The sequence below is a fragment of the Protobothrops mucrosquamatus genome, unplaced genomic scaffold, assembly GCF_001527695.2.
Source record: "Protobothrops mucrosquamatus isolate PMUCROS unplaced genomic scaffold, P.Mucros_1.0 scaffold448, whole genome shotgun sequence".
In the NCBI taxonomy this organism is placed as follows: Eukaryota; Metazoa; Chordata; class Lepidosauria; order Squamata; family Viperidae; genus Protobothrops; species Protobothrops mucrosquamatus.
In genome coordinates, this window is record NW_015386771.1 from 313,926 (window position 1) to 331,549 (window position 17,624).

Sequence of the window (17,624 nt, forward strand, 5' to 3'; positions counted from 1 at the left end):
CTCTAAGAAGGCCCTCTCTGTGGGAGCGGACTGGTCGAAGGGAGGTGTTTGGTAGGAGGCGGTCTTGCAAATACCTAGGTCCATTGCCATGGAGCGCTTTAAAAGTTGTTACTAACACCTTGAAGCGCACCCGGAAGGCCACCGGCAGCCAGTGCAGCTCGCGCAGGAGAGGTGTTACATGGGAGCATCTAGAGGCCCCATAATCCCCCGCGCAGCCGCATTCTGAACTAGCTGGAGCCTCCGGGTGCACCTCAAGGGGAGCCCCATGTAGAGAGCATTGCAATAGTCCAGGCGGGAAACAACGAGGGCTTGAGTGACTGTGCTTAGGGCGCCCCGATCCAGAAAGGGGCGCAACTGGCGTATCAGGCGAGCCTGATGAAAAGCCCCCCTGGCCACAAAGGGTGACACCTCCCTAGCATGCACCCAGGGGGCGGGGGCGACGTGGCAGGGGCTGGTTCCTCGCTGTTTCTAGACGGCCTTGTGGAGCTAAGACTGAATGCGTTTCAGCATAGATGGCCACCACAAAACTACATTGGCTCCCAGCCGGCCAGGGCCAAGGCAGCGGGGACCGTTCCCTCAGTTGTTTCCAGGATGGTTTCGCGGGCCACATGAAACCACTTCGCGGGCCGCATCCGGCCCCCGGGCCTTGTGTTTGACATGTCTGCTCTAAATTCTCCAGCCAGCCATGCTGGCTGGGGAATTCTAGGAGTTGGTCCAGATATCTTGCTGATGTTGAGAATCACTGATATAAGTACTACTGTTTTCTTAAAAGTGCTTGAATTTTTTTGTGGTGGGTGTTGTGAGGTTTAGAAAATTTTATGTATTTATTAAATAATATTAAATTTATATACCTGCCTGCTCACACATACAGTGTAGTCACATATAAGTGATTCTACAGTAGATAATATTTTGGCATTGGATATCTTTTTTCAGGGCCCCAAAACAAGAAGGTCCAAATGTAGGAAACGTGGGAGGTTAATAAGAGTATAAATGATATCTGGGAACTTCAAAAGAAAGAAGTGATAATACTAATCTCCATTGTGGAGGTAGCTATCTGAGCATAAGATGACAGAAAGCTTTTTTCATCTGATAGTAATAAAGGGATTTCATGTTTCCAAAAGAAAAGTACTTTCCTTTGAAACTGGTGAATGTTTTCTATCCCTTTTCTTCTGCTGCAACTAAATTTGCTCTGGAAAAGTTGGAAAAAAACTATCGTGGAAGCATTTTTTTAATAAAAAAATGCAAAAGAATTCTTAGAATCGTGCTCATCTTACGATGGTTTTGTGGGCTTAGCTATATAGCTTTCTTGGCAAGAGTACCAGAATAATGTCTTGATTATTTTGCTATTGTATTTAATTTCAATTTGATATTGCTTGTAGTGTCTGTTTACATACTAACCAGGATTAATCCTTTTTAAATAAAAGTAAGTTGAATGGTTTGGAAATATAAATGGTTTGCTGTTTTGTATTACAGAATTCAAGGAAGCTTTTTCACTATTTGACAAAGATGGAGATGGCACAATAACAACAAAAGAATTGGGGACAGTGATGAGGTCACTTGGACAGAATCCCACAGAAGCAGAATTACAGGACATGATCAATGAAGTAGATGCTGATGGTAAATTTTATTTAAAACAATTCAGTAATTAAATCACCATTAATACCTGAATATAACTGAAAGGAATTTTATTAATATGTAAATTATTTTCCAGGTAATGGCACAATTGACTTCCCAGAATTTTTGACAATGATGGCAAGAAAAATGAAGGACACAGACAGTGAGGAAGAAATTAGAGAAGCATTCCGTGTATTTGATAAGGTATTTCAAATATTTTGATAAGCTTTCAAAATCCTGTATGCCTTAAACCAAGGGGAATTTCCACTTTGATAAGAACAAATTTCTATACTCTATTGTCTATGCCAGTGAGCAATGATGTACAGTTTTCAGGGAATTTTAATGCAAGCTTTCCTAACTTGTAGGCAGTCTGTTCTAAAACTTTTTAGAAGAGTTGATGCTACCAATAATGCTGTATCTTTTTTTCATTCCTGCCAACCCAATTAAAGTATGTAACTAATGTCAAATAATGTCGGTTAAATAGTTTGGTCTGTAATAAAAACAAAACGTTCCCAGGTGTGCGTACATAAGAATTCAAAACACATGGAACAATAATTAACTATCTCCTTCCTCGACTGTTCTTTGCAATGCTAATTGTCCTGTCCTTGCCTAATTTTTAACCTTTTTAGTAGAAGCAAGTTATTTCTTATTGTTAAAATATGAGCTTAAAACAATTTAATATAATCAAAGTGACAACCAAATATTTTCCAGGATGGTAACGGTTATATTAGTGCTGCAGAACTTCGCCATGTGATGACAAATCTTGGAGAGAAGCTAACAGATGAAGAAGTTGATGAGATGATTAGAGAAGCAGATATTGATGGTGATGGTCAAGTAAACTATGAAGGTAAAAGTTATAAATAGTTTTTAGTAACATAAGTTGTCTTGAACCTGTTAGTCAAACCCACTGGCCTTAACACAGCTGCATAATTAAGGCCAAAAAAGTGATAAAATGGCTTCTCTTTAAAAACAGTAAAAAAACCTTTTATGTTGGCTTGAGAAATGCATTTTCTTTTGTATTTGGCAGTCTGAAAGCTGAAAAACCCAGGGAAACTATTTGCAATGTGCATTTCCTCCTTTTGAGAACTTGTATTAAAAATGGAGGGGTAATAAACAGGAACAGCACTGTTAGAATCCAACTAATGTAACTTTTCTCATAACACATAATTTCAAAGTAGCAATAAATAAGTTGCCAATCAGGTAATAGTCTTTTCCTAGCATCTAGCTAATTAGGAGAAACTTCCTAACATAGAGGACAATTAACCAGTGGAACAGCTTACTGTCAGAAGTTATGGGTGCTTCATCACTTGGAGGTTTTTAACAAAGGACTGGACAGTCACTTGTCTGAGATGGTAAGGGTCTCCTCCTTGAGCAGGAGATTGGATTAGAAAATTTCCAAGATCCCTTCCAGCTCTATTCTGATTGAAATAAAGATGTCAGTATTCTCATGCCCCCTAATGTGATCAGAAGATTGGCATCATTTTATTTTCTCTTCAGAACTACCATTGGGATGCTCTGCAGCAATAGTTGGACTAAAATATTACTTTGTGCCAAATATATCTACAAAGTGTCAACATAAAGTTTTAACTGGAACTAAAATAGAAAAGTGCTATTTGCAGGCTTTACAGTTACTTATGATCTTTCAAAAATATTTTGTTTTGTTATAAATATTGAGGTGAAGCTTTAGATAGCTTCCAGTTCATACCTGACAATGTCAGAGTGATTATATTCCAATTATGGTAGCTTCCATAATGCTTGAGATAATAGAAGTTGAGATAATAAAAGCAGTGGTGGGATTCAGCCGGTTCGCACCAGTTCGGTAGAACTGGTAGCTAATTTTTTGTTGACTTCGACGAACCGACTGAAGCCCTAGCCTTTTTTTCACAAGGCCCAGAACGGCCCACTGGAAGTGCGTGGATGCCACTTCCGGAAGTCTGTTCTGAACCTCAGAGGCCTGGGGGAGGCCTCCCAGGCCCAGAACAGCCCACCGGAAGTGTGTGACACCACTTCCGGAAGTCCGTTCTGGGCCTCAGAGACCCAGGCCCAGAACAAACTTCCGGAAGCGACGTCCACACACAGAACTGGTTGTTCGGGTATTTGAATCCCATCACTGAATAAAAGTTACTGTATTCCTATACTAGAAAAGTTAGTGTCTTTTTATCTGGCCAGAAATAACATTACAACTTAGATTTGAACAAAATTATTAGTTTTTATTTGATATGAGACAGAAGATATACCAATAGGGCTTGCAGTATATCAGCAAGATTCCGACAGTCAGTTATTGAACACCATTAAAGATGTTGGTTTCTTCCTCTGCTTACAGTTATGCTTGAACAAAGATGTTTGAGGTTAACAATAGGTTTTATATTGAGGGGCCGAATTGTATTTAGGTCTCTGCTCAAGGAAAAGTTTTCATTGGACAGCAATTTTTGATAAATTGGTTATGGATCTGTAGAAAATTGAGCGCAAACATGAAGGAGGTCCATTTAATATTAATACTTTGTGATGTTTAAATTAAAACATTGGTAGTGTAGTAGTTTTTAAATGACTTAAATAGAAACCTTGCCAATTGAATGTAGAAAAAGTATCTTAGTGTGACACTTAAAAGATAAAGCATTGAGTACCAACAAATTTTGGACATAACAAGGCTTACTATTTTAGTTTGGTATCTTAAGAGACAGAGCTGAATGTCATAATATTGATGAACAACTGACTTTGTGAGAGTTCTTTGTGTATTAGAAAGAATTACTACTAATAAAAGGAATGAAATACTAAAGAAAAATGATTAAAAATTAATAATTGTTTAGAAATAATAGCTTACTAAAGCGAACCAACTCTTGAAATTCATAAATGGTGAGAAGCACTGGACCAATATTATACAGAAAACAAAATGGTAGTCTAAAACTGACATAAATTTCTTGGCTAATATGGCAGATTGCCTATTTTTATTTGAATATTTACACAGATATTTGAATAACATTACCATATTTTTTTCTTCTACAGAGTTTGTACAAATGATGACAGCAAAGTGAAGACCCTGCACAGAACGTGTTAAATTTCTTGTACAAATTGTTTATTTGCCTTTTTCTCTGTTTGTAACTTATCTGTAAAAGGTTTTTCCCTTCTGTTGAGAGAGATGCATGTATAGTAACAAACTCATTCCTCCATGTTTTCCCCTTTATCTGTCATCCTGATATTTTGGGAAAATGATCAAAGTAACAAATGTTTGCATGTGGCTTACTCTGGATATTTAAGCCCTTCCACACTTCTAAAGTTAGACGGTGTTGGTTAAATGAGGGATCATCTAGGTTATGCCTGTTGAAATTAGTTATTTTAGGAAATTTAGCATGTTGTTGAAATGTAGTCTTAACTCTGTGGACTATGGACAGTCAACAATATGGAACTTTAAAAAGTTTGCACTATTGCAAAACGGGTGTATTATCCAGGTACTCGTACACTATTTTTTGTACTCCTGGTCATGTACCAGAAGACATTTTTCTTCTATAGTTACTATGCTTTTAAAAACTTTTGTTCAGCCACTTATTTTAAAAAGAATCCGCTTATGGCACAACTTGCCTCAAATCCATTCCAAGTTGTATATTTGTTTTCCAATAAAAAATAATTAACTCATATTGCCTAAATCTTTTTTGAATGCTTGTACATTGTTTTTAATGTGTCTACTTCTAACATTAATCCTTGTACCTTTTAGACTCTAAATGAAGGCTGTGTTTAGGCATAGCAAAAGTGCCTTCTAGGCATGAACTTGGCTAAGTTCTATCTAGCATGGCATATATAGCAAGGCATGGCAGGGGTTACAAAACAAAACGTGGGAGACATGGGCTGTGCAGGAATGAGGTTTGAAGGTGAAAGGTCATTTGAAGTGCATGAGCATGTATGTTGCAACTGTTATTCCCTTAAATGCATCAAATGCCAGCAACAGGTCCAGTTTCTTTAAGGAATTTCAGGCAGGTATAGCATGAGCGCCCCTGAATCGCCTTTTCCCTTTCAAATCTAGAAATCTGTACAGTGATTACAGATATCAACAGTACCGTGCAAAGGTTTTAGGCAATTGTGCAAAAATGCTATAAAGTAAGAATGCTTTCAAAATACATATTTTAATTGTTTTATTTTTATCAATTTATAAAATGCAAAGTGAGTAAACGGAAGAAAAATCTAAAATCAATATTTGGGGTGACTACCTTTTGGCTCAAACTAGCATCAGTTCTTCACTTGTACAAAGTCAGGGATTTTGGAGGATTAGCGGATTAACCAATTGTACCAAGCAGATGCTAATGATCATCAATTCCATAGATAGATTGAAACACAGTCATTAACAAACAGCTGTGTAGGAGGCTTAAAACTGGGTGAGGAACAGCCAAACTCTGCTACTAGAAGGCAGTTTTCATATCACAGGTCACACACCATAGCAAAACAGCCCAGGAACAAGACACAAGGTAGTTATAATGCATTAGCGAGGTATCTGCCAGACAAAGATTGCAAAGCAGACTGAGTTTTCAAAATGAGCTGTTCAAGGTCTTTTGAAAAAATACAAAGAATCGGGCAAAGCTGAGGGCCATAGACGTAGTGGTCAGCAAAGGAGACAATGCAGCAGATGAAAGACATATCATGCTTACTTCCCTTGGACATCAGAAGATTTCCAGCAGTGCCATCAGCACAGAACTCTGGAAACTAGTGAGATCCAGGTACACCCATCTACTGTCTGGAGAAGTCTGGCCAGAATTGGTTTTCATGGAAGAATTACTGCCAAAAAGCCGTACCTCCAATAAGTAAACGAGACTAAACAACTCAACTATGAAGGAAAACGGGAACGGGTGCAGAAAAATGGCAGCAGGTGCTTTGGATTGATGAGTCAAAATTTGAAAGATCTGACTAGGAGGAGGCACTTTGCTCACTGAAGAGCGGGAGAGCAGTACAATAATGAGTGCTGGCAACAGCAAAGCATGGTGGAGGTTCTTTGCAGGTTTGGGGCTGCATTTCTGCAAATGGGGTTGTAGATTTGGTCAGGATCAATGGTATTCTCAATGCTGAGAAATACAGGCAGATACTTATCCATCATGCCATACCATCAGGGAGGTGTGTGATTGGCACCCAATTCATTCTGCAGCAGGACAACAGCCCCAAACATGCAGCCCATGTCATTAAGAACTAAAGTGTAAAGAAGAACAAGAAGTTCTGGAAGTGATGGTTTGGCCCTACAGAGCCCTGATCATTGAGTCTGTTTGAGATTACATGAAGAGACAGAGGGATTTGACGCAGCCTACATTCACAGAAGATATGTGGTTCTCCTTGGAAGAACCTTGCTGAATTGCTTCAAAAACGGCAAATGTACCTAAAAGAATTGATGCTGTTTTGAAGGTAAAGGATGGTCACACCAAATATTGATTTGATTTGGATTTCTGCTCACTTACGTTCCATTTTGTTAATTGATAAAAATAAACTATTAACACTTCTATTTCTGAAAACATCCTTAATTTACAGCATTTTTGTACAACTGCCTAACGCTCATGGTCTAAAACGAACTGGTGTAATTAAATGAGAAATATATACATGTATTTATTAAATTTGTTTGCTCTCCATCTCACCACAAGGTGATTGGGTGGTTTACAATATTAAAATGAAAATATACAGGGGGAGGTGGCAACTTCTATTAGATGATCCTGTGTGATATTCCTCCATTGGGGCCCCAGGCCAACTGATAGAACCAGGTCTTCAGGCTCTTGAGGTCAGGAGGGTGAGAACCAAGCAAATTCTGTATTCTTGATGCATAGTTGTGTAATGAAAACACTGATACAGGTTAGTCATTAAAGCTGCCTTTACTGATAGGAAGTGAATACATAGCATCACAGTTGTGATTGTGATATTGCCTAGTAGCTTGAAGATGAGTCAAGGGCACTTGTGTACCCCTTTCTTTACAAGATGGACATCACATCAATTAGGCACACCACCAGGTTGGGAGCGGATATTATTCTTCCGCAAAACACACAAAAAATCTGCTTCTAGACCACAATACACTAAGACCAAGAAGTAAAAATGATTGGTGGCCGCTTCTTAAGTCGAAAGGTTGAACCAATAACTACAGGTTCTCTGGAAAGACTGAGTGTGAGTGATGCATTTTGTTTTCACTTGGACTGTGTTCCAAAGGAAATTTCTCTAAAATTTTCTGGATCAATGGGCACATGGTTTCTTCTAAATTAGTTATATGTCTCAGAAAATAGTTATACTATATTGCTAAGTACAAAGCACAGGTAAGCCAAAACACTGGGTGCAGTACTTTCTACCCCATCCTCTAAACTTTTTTAATGGATAGGAAGGTAAATTAAAATGTTAGTTGATGTTAGTATTTTTATTTTTAAGAATGCCTTTGGAACCATATCAGGAACAGATGTTTCTTTATCTTACTGGGTCAAAAAAGGCTAAGAATATTTGTTTAAATAGAATTGTAAGAACAAATGAGCACTTAAGCAAAATGCCTACTCAACGAAAAATGCAACCATTTAGGAAGCATCATCTCACACAGCATTACTTGCTCCTTTCCCTACTACGCTGCTCATTTTTGCTCTTTTCTGAGCAACAATGTACATCTTTTGATTTACGTGTCATTTTTGTTTTTAAAGTTTTATCAGAGTTGTAGGATGGAGCAAAAGGAACAGGAAAACAGCAGACATCAGTCTCATGACAAACACTGGGGACCTTGGTTCTATTAGAAGAATAAAACAAGTTGTATACAAAAAATGCCTTCTATGTATCTTCCATGAATGGATCTTCAATTTCACTTATTTAAAAAGTATTGAAATCATTTTGACATACATGGTATGATTCACACAAATTTATGGTGAATCGGTGATTTCAGAACTGCAGTAATACTACACATCCAACAATCCCTGCCCCATTTGCTTTTAAACAAAAATAGATTCTATTCCAAATAAGTCACAATTTGCCATTTATCTAAACTTTAGTACAATATTCACTGCTGTTGCTTCTAATATCTCTGATCCTGACATGGTTCCAAAGGTGTCCTTAAAAAAATAAAAAAGCTGGTTTCAATGTAACATAACCTTCCTGCCCATTAAAAAAGTTTACTGAGGATGGGAAGTGGAAAATACTGAAACTGGTCTTTTGGCATACCGGTGTTTTTTATTTGGCAATACAGTATGTAGCACGATAATAAAAAATGCAGAGACATTAATTCATTATAAGTTTGTGGAGTCATCAGTTTTTGGATGTGGAAAAGGGGATTAATAGCATCAGCCAATAAATATCCATGTAAATGAGAGACTATTGTTAATGGAAGATGCATGCTAATACAAAATCAATAATGGAAGGAATCATTCAAATTTGGTATGTAACAAAGTTTTTGACCTAGAATACATAACACTGTGTCTGCGTGTAAAACTGATGTGTGACTCTATGACTATGATCTTGGAATCCACTTAACTGAATCGGGGAAGTACCAAAATAGGTGACATGCTCCAATCATTTAACTTCCCCTCTTCCCAGTAATTAAATGTAACACCAGCAGATCCAGTCACAAACAGGATTAATATAGTATTACTCCATATATTAATATCTTGGGAGCACCTAGCATAGGCACAAATATGTCTATTCATAGAATCAGGAATTGGAAAGAACTTAAATCATCCAGTGAAATTCCCTGCTCAGTGCAGCACCACTTAAAGCATTTTGGACAAATGGCTATTTGTAGTTGCTAAATTATTCCATTGATTGACAGTTATTACCAGCAGGAAAATTACTCTAATATTTAACATGAAATATACTTCCCTGTTGTTTCAGCTCACTGGGTTTTGGTCCTGTCTGCTTATGCCTTCTCTCATTTTGACAGACATCTGGATACCTGAAGATTGCTATTGTATCTCTTCTCAGTCTTTTCTTCAGACCAATATTTCTTGTTCCTCTAACTGTTCTTCATAGGACTTGGTTTCTGGTCTTCTCACTATTTTGGTATTGTCCTCTAAACTCCAATTTTTGTTTTGGTTTTTTCACTGTTGAGAACTCTGGTGCCAAGAACTAGAAACACTATTCCAAACACTATTCCAAGGCAGAACCAAATGAGACAATTACGATGTGGACTCAATGATCACACTGTTCATCCAATTCAACTTGTTATTTATTACAGTGACAAGATTCTTTCCCCAAGTTTTTTCTGCCAAACCAGGTCTCTCTCATATATTTGTGCCTTTCATTCCCCGCCCCACCCCCCCAGATGTAGAACTTTATATTATCCCTGTTAAATATCATTTTATTCGTTTTGGCCCACTGCTGAAATCTGTCTAGATCTGTATGAATCTTATCTTGCTACTTTGATCATCATTTCATCAGTCTGTCTCTTCATCCAGGTCATCAATAGAAATGTTAAACAACACAACTTCCAGCATTTTGTCTTGTGATGCTCTATTTAATACAACTTTTGAAGTGATATGGAGCAATTTATGAGTACGCTCTGGGTGCAGTCATTTAGCGAATACAATTATATGATCTAATCCTCTCCTTTTTTGGTGTATCAGAGTTGATTCCTGGTTAGTACATGGACAAGACCATGCAATTTTCTTGCAATGGCTTCAGAAATGATTTCCTATTGCCCTGTAGCTAGAGTTAAGAGAGATAATGACTAACCCAAAAGGTTTGCAGAGGTCAAAATATTCTATGTCCATTGTGTTTTCCTGGTAACTCTGTCAAAAAAGAAGATATGGTTAGTGTGACTTATTTTTGACAAGCCCCAGCTGGCATGGGCATCTATAAGCCCTGCAAGGTAGTCCAGACCAAAAGCACAACCAGGAGAGTACTAGAACTATATTGTAAGGTTACATTAAACAGAATCTTGGATTTCTCCTGTCTTTTATTCTCCAGAAAACTGGAGACATCTTTTACATGCCAGTTGTCCCATTTACAGCTCCCTCCTGTCTCCCAAGGTCATTCTCACATTCCATTACATCTGAAGGGATGGGCAAAGGAAATGATGCCTTGTATAATTACATAAACACTCAAATGCTGGAATTTACATACATGTGTCAAATGTTCTGACCCAAGCATATAATTGGGGTATTTGCATGATTATGTAATGGTATGTTAAGTCTCAACTCATTCTGTGCTTTAGTTTCTGCCAACGTCTTGTTTCCTTCTTTGGTTATACATCCCTGCTATTTTCTATTTTTTTCTTTTCAGCATTTTGGAAACCCTGTGTTTATCTATGCTGGTGTCTTTAGATCTCTTCCATTTTAATTGCCACTGTTTGCAATTACACCTTCAATAGCCCTTTTTTCAGAATATTGCACCCTTCGCAGAAAGTTTTCTCCTTCAGAATGTTAAGCCACTGGATGAATTCACCAAAATCCACTTTTCTAAAATCTAGTATGCAAGTGTTCTCTCTACCTTTGATACTATAAATTCAAGGATAACAAGGACATTTTCTCACATTTCTGGTCACCTTCATTTCTTCAAGTAATTCCTTCTGTTGGTAAGGTTTATGTGTGGTATAGCAGACTCCTCCTTGTTCCTTCTTTGTGGTTCTAACAAATCACTTTGCCAAGAGATGATAACATTTTGGGGATCTCTGACTCTTGGCAAAGTGAAATCTCCCGTTGTCGTTATTATCTTTTAAAAAAAATTGTCATCACACTCTATAATATTCATCCAAATCTTTCACATGTCTACATAGTTTACAACATTTCCCTCCATGAGGAAAATAGTGCTCGAGAAAGCAAGTTTTTCTATTATCAAAATCACTGTCAGCCCTAATAGCACATAACATACCTCTAAAATACACATTTGCTGCAGTTCCCAAAGCCAGTCCTTTGTAAACACTCCAACAATAACAAGGTGGTAGCAAAGAGGTACACTAAAAAGCTCTGCTGCCATACCATGGACATCTGGTATTTTACAGCCCTAGCTCAAGTTTCACTCATTGTGCTGTTTCTGGCAAATGGGAAATGGTTAGAGATGTCATAAAACCTCCATAATCTTCTGAGAAAGGATTGTGGAATAACAGAAACCTTTTGGAGAAAGAGTGGGACCTCTGTGTTTTCCAGTTGGTGATTCTGATCTCCTTAGTGTGTTGACATGGTGCCAGAAAGGTGTGCCGGTGTGAATGGGCTAATCTCTGATTGGACTAAGCATGCTGTGGCATAAGTGTATTTATCTACATACCTTAAGAGAGCTTGCAAGCCAACCAACTTGCTAAAATAACAGAACAGAACAGGGTTCCTTAGGACTAGACAGAACAGGGTTTAAATATATTCAATTTGTCTCATTTTAGAAGGTCATTGGGGAGGGATAATTTGCTTGTCCTAGTGAACAGACAGATTTTTTTTTTACTCATCTGTTGCTTCTGATTGACATTTTTCACAGGTTTATGAAGAAAAGACCCTGCACAAACTCCTTTTAGGGGAGTTTACAAACAAATACATATTTCTCAGTCTGAAAGCAGAAACCCATTCTTAAAATCTTGTATCAATTCTTTATCTGAGGCTACGTTTTGTTCCCAGATGCTTGTATCTTCTTCTAAGTAAGAATGCTCAAATCCTTAGCACGTGGATTGTGATGTCATAGACAACTATTGCTGATTTGATGCAATAATCCGCTTAAAAACCCCAGAGGGAGAGCATGGTTCGCAGCATCTTGGGCAGTAAATCAAGCAAACATTCCACAGTAAATGTTCTACAGCTATCTTATTTCAATTGCAGCTCTCATTATATTTTCTCTTGTAAGATTAAACATTTTAAGTCTATGGTAAAACTAAACATTTCCTCAAGTGAGACTCCTAGTGTCTTCCTGGAGACATCCTTATACTTTTCTTAGCAGCTGTATGGAAACATTCTGCCAAGTTCTTCTTCAGGCTGTTTTTCAAGCTCTTAAACTAACGCTACAGCCCTTGACTTCCTGGTTGACCTCCATTTAAGTTCTGATCAGATTGTCCCCTTGCTTCAGTTAGGTTAGGTACTAAATCTACTGGTATTCTAAATATGAAACCATTTTAATTTTTTCTGTATAAATATCAAGACGCTCTTACACTTAAAGTCATTCTTTAACAATTCTGATTTTTTTTTCTAGGTAGGAGAACATGAAAAAATACCATATCAAAGAAGAGATACATGGTGGAGAGAATCACTAAGGGTATGTAATGTGGTATCTATTTATTATTGTGTTCTTAATTTACAAGCATAAAATTTAATTATTAAATTTGTATAGTTACCAAAATATTGCATGTTATTGTATTATATTCCAATTTGGGAACTAGTGCAATTAAGACAAGTGAGATTATTTAATAGTTTTGCATTCTCATTCTTAAAGTAGAATTTAGGGATATCATGTGATACTTTAGAACAGCCTTCTCCAACCTGACATCCTACAATTTCCAAAACTGGTCACATTAGTTTGAAATGTTGATAATTGTAGCCTAATATATATGGAAGGCATGAGTTAAGACAAGCCAATTGAGAATTATTCTTAGCCTATTGAAAATGCTATTATACTCATAAATGCTATTGCAGTCATATTCCTGGAGGTATCTAGTTCTATGAGAATGTTGTACTAATTAGTCCTTGAGATGCACTAGTATGACTCCTTTTATAATCTATATACTCTTATGAATCATTGAAAATAACGGACTTGCCTCTCTTCATCCCATCCTTTGCAGAACACTTTTCACAGAGATTGTGTAGTTTACAACCTGTGGCCCAGCTATATAAAAAAAAGCATTAATGTGAGAATAAGCTTCCCCAGGTTTCCCTCTAAGGTCTGAGCTATGGTACTTCCCGCAAGCTTTTGATTTTTTTGGCCTGGATAGACCTTTGCAGTTCTTCCAATTCTACTTCTGTGAATACTTTATTTTACATTATAAATCAACATTGATCTACTAGCCTCTGTTCTGTTATTTCTGATTCCTTGTTGACCTGGATGATGACTGATTTCTGAAAATAACTGAATAAAAATATTTCCCTTGTCTTCTAAGTCATATATTTGAATTGAGCCACAAATACTGTAGGACATCTGAATATTTAACATTAACATTTAGACACTGGATTTCTCTGTGTTAAGTCTTTGAATTATTAAAAGAAATGCAATGAAAGAAGAGGTGCTGGGCTACCCAAATGAATTATTAGCCCATAAGTGAAATATGTCCCCAACTAAACTGTCCTTTGGAAGATTTGTTATTATTTCCTGCAAGAGGATCATTACCTACATGTAGGTTATGTTAATTTCCCTGGGGCACCAAGATTGGTCAGTCTACCCAGTGTTTCACAATCTCAGCAAGATATGCTGAGGAATTTTGGGAGTTAAAGTTCACACATTTGATCTACTTCAGCAAAAAAAAGAAAGATACATAATGATCTGCTTAAAGACACTGCTGAAATCCATATTTATATCTTCAGATATGCAAAACACGTCATATATGCTTTGTTTCTCTCTACTAGCCAACCCCAATCCCAGGGTTTTATCCTGTACGAGGTTTTCTTGAAGAAGCTCAGTTGAACCCAGTGAAGGCAACCTATAATTTTAAAGGTGAAGGGAGAAAGAGAGCATCCATCTATGAGCAATTACCTGATCTGACCTTGCCAAATGCTTTCAAGTACTATCCTCCTTCATTTGTGGAACTGGCAGAGAAAAGACCTGCTACTTATTCCTTTAAGAGTACTTCAAGGCAAAGCAACTATCCAGTCAACAGAGATAAGGTAAAATTAAGTTAGGAATGGGGTTCTGTAACAATAATTGCTATTTTAAAGGAAAAGGTACATAGCCAAAATATGGTTTGGATACCTCAGGGGCTACCATTAATATCCTGATCCTGTCTTATATCCCAATGGCAAGTCCTTCCGAGTGGGCTCAACGGCCAATGAATGAGGAGCAGGGAATGGAAAATCAGAGAGTTAGAAATGGAATGGAGAATCTCAAAAGAGGTTATTACCATCATCTTAGAATAAATAAATAATAATAATAGTCCAATCTAAAAATCTGGCTGGCAATGCAACAAACAAATAATAATAATAATAATAATAATAATAATAATAATAATAATAATAATAATAATAATAATAATAATAATAATAATAATAATAATAGTAATAATGTCCACTGAGGCATTGCCTTGATATGGTTGTGGGGCTTGTGTGCTCTGAGGAGAATGAGAGCTATGCTGAAAGTTCTCTTCTCATCAAAGGGCCAGACAAAGAATGTCTTTCTCATAAAAAATATGGTGAGACATAATTTACAGAAACTTGTAACAGATCAGTCATTGTCCAGGTCAACAAGGTTTCAGAAAAAATAGAACAAAGGATAGTGGATCAATGTCTATTTATAATACAAACTAAGATACTCACAGAAGTAGAATTGGAAGAATTACAAAGTTCTATCCAGGGCAAAGAAATCAAAGCCTTGCCAGAAGTAGTTAAATGGTAGATGGAAACCAGGTAAAGTTGGCAGTAGAGGAGCCAGCATAGCTATTGAGTTGTTTTCATTCCCAAATCAGGCATCCTCTCATCTGCCTTCTCCTGAGAAAGACAAAGTCTAACTAAAAAGCAAGAGGAACTGGAACAAAGAATAACTGACACAACATAATAAGGTTGTCCGCATTGAAGTTTATTACAAAGAAACAATTAGCACAAGTTTTAAATGCCAATACTGTAATATCAAATATGAGCAATTACTCACTACAAGAACCAAACCAACTAATGTATAGTATAGATGCAGTTATAACTGAATATTTGGGCTGCAAAACCAACAAATAAGGAAAAAAAGCCAAACAGTGCACTAACAAAATAGGTCAGGCTGGAAAATAAGATCAGCATGCTAATATCAGATGCAAGCAAGCTACAACAGCTGAAAGAAAGATAAAGAACAAGAAGACAAAAAAAAACCAACAACACCTGATCAAGAAATATCACCTAAAAAGAAAGAACTGTAAGGAAACACAGGAGATCAGCATATATGAAGTTCAAACAGAATCTCCGATTTCAGTCAAATCAGAAATATTTCTATCAATCCATCAATGGAGAGACTGCAGCGAGCCAATAAATACCTGACAAAAAAGAAACAGTTTAGTTCTGGGCACAGATATGGGACAACCCAAAGAAATAAACAAGAATGCAGTTTGGATAAAGGAGGTGGATAAGAATAAAAAAGAAGCTGAAATGAAAGAAATTGTAATAACAACAGAAATGGTGAAGATAAGGGCAAAGAAGATCAAGAACTGCTCAGCATTGCATGAAGATGAACTGCATATTTTTTGGTTGAAATATTTTGACTGGTCTTACACCCACTTGTTGCCAAGCTGTTTAACAACATGCTCCAAGAAGGTAAAATTGAAGATTGGTTAACAACTGATAATGAAAGATCCCACAAAAGGAGCAGCATCAGGCAACTACAGTCCAATTAACTGCTTAACAACAACTTTCAAATTGCTAATTGGTGAATTGGCTGATGTAGTCCAACAGCATCTAGCTGAAAACAAGCTTTTATTATCAGAGCAGAAAGGAAACCACCCAAACAGCAGAAGAGCAAAACAGCTTATAATTGATAATTGGAAGCAAACTGGTAACCAGTGCAGTTTATAAAATACATAATAAGATTCTACACAGCAAGCTTGTTCATTCCTAATCAACATTTGAAGAGTCAAAGTAATGAAGAATCTTGTGGCATCGTAAGAGGTTCAAGGCACCAAAAACAGAAATGTAAAATGTTCAGATGGTAGAATGAATTGTAGCATTTCTGATTGCATATGGTGAATACTTTACTCAGTATGGTAGTAACTAAAAGTAAGTAAACGTTACCTAAAGATGTGTAAGTAAAACCTATTTGCAAATAGAAAATTAGGACCTTAGAGGAAAAACAAAATCTGGTTGTAGACTGGCTTCTTAGTTTCCAATTTGCAAAGAGGGTTTAAAGATAAAGGGAAAAGTGACTTCACATCTGCAATCAAGTACAGCAGTCCATTAGTTTATTTCAGCCATGCCAAGACAAGGCAGGACAAGGCAGATTTGATCTCTTGGAAAAGCTGATCAATAAATTAGGTTACAAAATAAAGCTTAAATTCTTATACACTGTGCTTTTGATTCCCCATAGAATATAAACACTGATCCTGGACAATATGATCTTTTCCCTCGTCCAGTTCCTACTTTTCCTACTAAGTAAGTATACTTTCTAATCTTGTTTTCTTTTTAAACAGATTATTTTGGCATGTAAAATCTTAATATTTTTTAATTTGGCTATATTTCCAAGCAGTAATATAGCCCTTGCCTGAAGCCAGAGCATTGTGGCCAGAGGCCAAAATAGATTCTTGCTGATTTCCATGAACAATTAGCCTTTTTCAAGATCCTTCCTTACTGGAGAGGTACCTTCCATTTTCTCTGAGGGTGATGCAAAAAATCAGCAGGAGATAGAGGTCCTAAAAGAAGTGGCAAGACAACAAAGAAGTAGTCAAACAACTGTTCATCTTGCCAGGCTGGTCAGTTACAGGTCAAGGCAACATGTTGCCTTTCAGATTTCTGAGACTGTAATTCTCATAAGTCCATCCAGAAGGGTTAGTGGTTGAATTATGGAAAGTGTCATCCAAACATCTCACATGCAATTGGTTGTTTATCCTTGTCTTACTCTGTTCACCTTGCTGTGATGAGTTGGATAAATAAATTGCATCACTATATAAATAGCTGTGAAAAATATAGATTTTTCAAAGGCATGTTTGAAATAAAATTGGATTGTAGACTCACTACAAGGAGGAAGGGTTGGTCCTAGAATAATCACTGATATTTCTGCAGCAATGCTGTGCCTTGGATTTCCAACTATTTTGGCATATTATTAAAGCCAGACTCTTTTGTGGATGAAAGATCAAGGAATGAAATTTAATGTGTGTGTGTGTTTTTTAAAAAATGGCATGTACATATGTCAATTGTATATAATTTTATGAAATTATAGTGTATCTATGTAGCTTGCAACAATCAGTTAAACTTACTTTCTCAGACTGTAAGCTTGAACCTTCCTTT

The 17,624-nt window shown here is 36.9% G+C and overlaps 2 protein-coding genes across 2 annotated transcripts in view; both read left to right on the top strand.

Annotated features, from left to right (window-relative positions):
- Window positions 1-5,244, top strand: part of CALM2 (calmodulin 2) — a 19,541-nt gene extending 14,297 nt beyond the window's left edge. The window contains exons 3-6 of the mRNA XM_015816403.2: window positions 1,474-1,617; window positions 1,712-1,818; window positions 2,326-2,461; window positions 4,618-5,244. Coding sequence (XP_015671889.1) covers window positions 1,474-1,617; window positions 1,712-1,818; window positions 2,326-2,461; window positions 4,618-4,646 — 416 coding nt within the window. The 3' untranslated portion in view covers window positions 4,647-5,244. The remainder of the gene's footprint in view (window positions 1-1,473; window positions 1,618-1,711; window positions 1,819-2,325; window positions 2,462-4,617) is intronic.
- A 205-nt stretch (window positions 5,245-5,449) lies between these two features.
- STPG4 (sperm-tail PG-rich repeat containing 4) overlaps window positions 5,450-17,624 on the top strand; it is a 29,530-nt gene continuing 17,355 nt past the window's right edge. Inside the window, exons 1-6 of the mRNA XM_029284228.1 lie at window positions 5,450-5,506; window positions 6,169-6,317; window positions 8,250-8,445; window positions 12,700-12,762; window positions 14,064-14,321; window positions 16,708-16,772. Coding sequence (XP_029140061.1) covers window positions 5,450-5,506; window positions 6,169-6,317; window positions 8,250-8,445; window positions 12,700-12,762; window positions 14,064-14,321; window positions 16,708-16,772 — 788 coding nt within the window. The remainder of the gene's footprint in view (window positions 5,507-6,168; window positions 6,318-8,249; window positions 8,446-12,699; window positions 12,763-14,063; window positions 14,322-16,707; window positions 16,773-17,624) is intronic.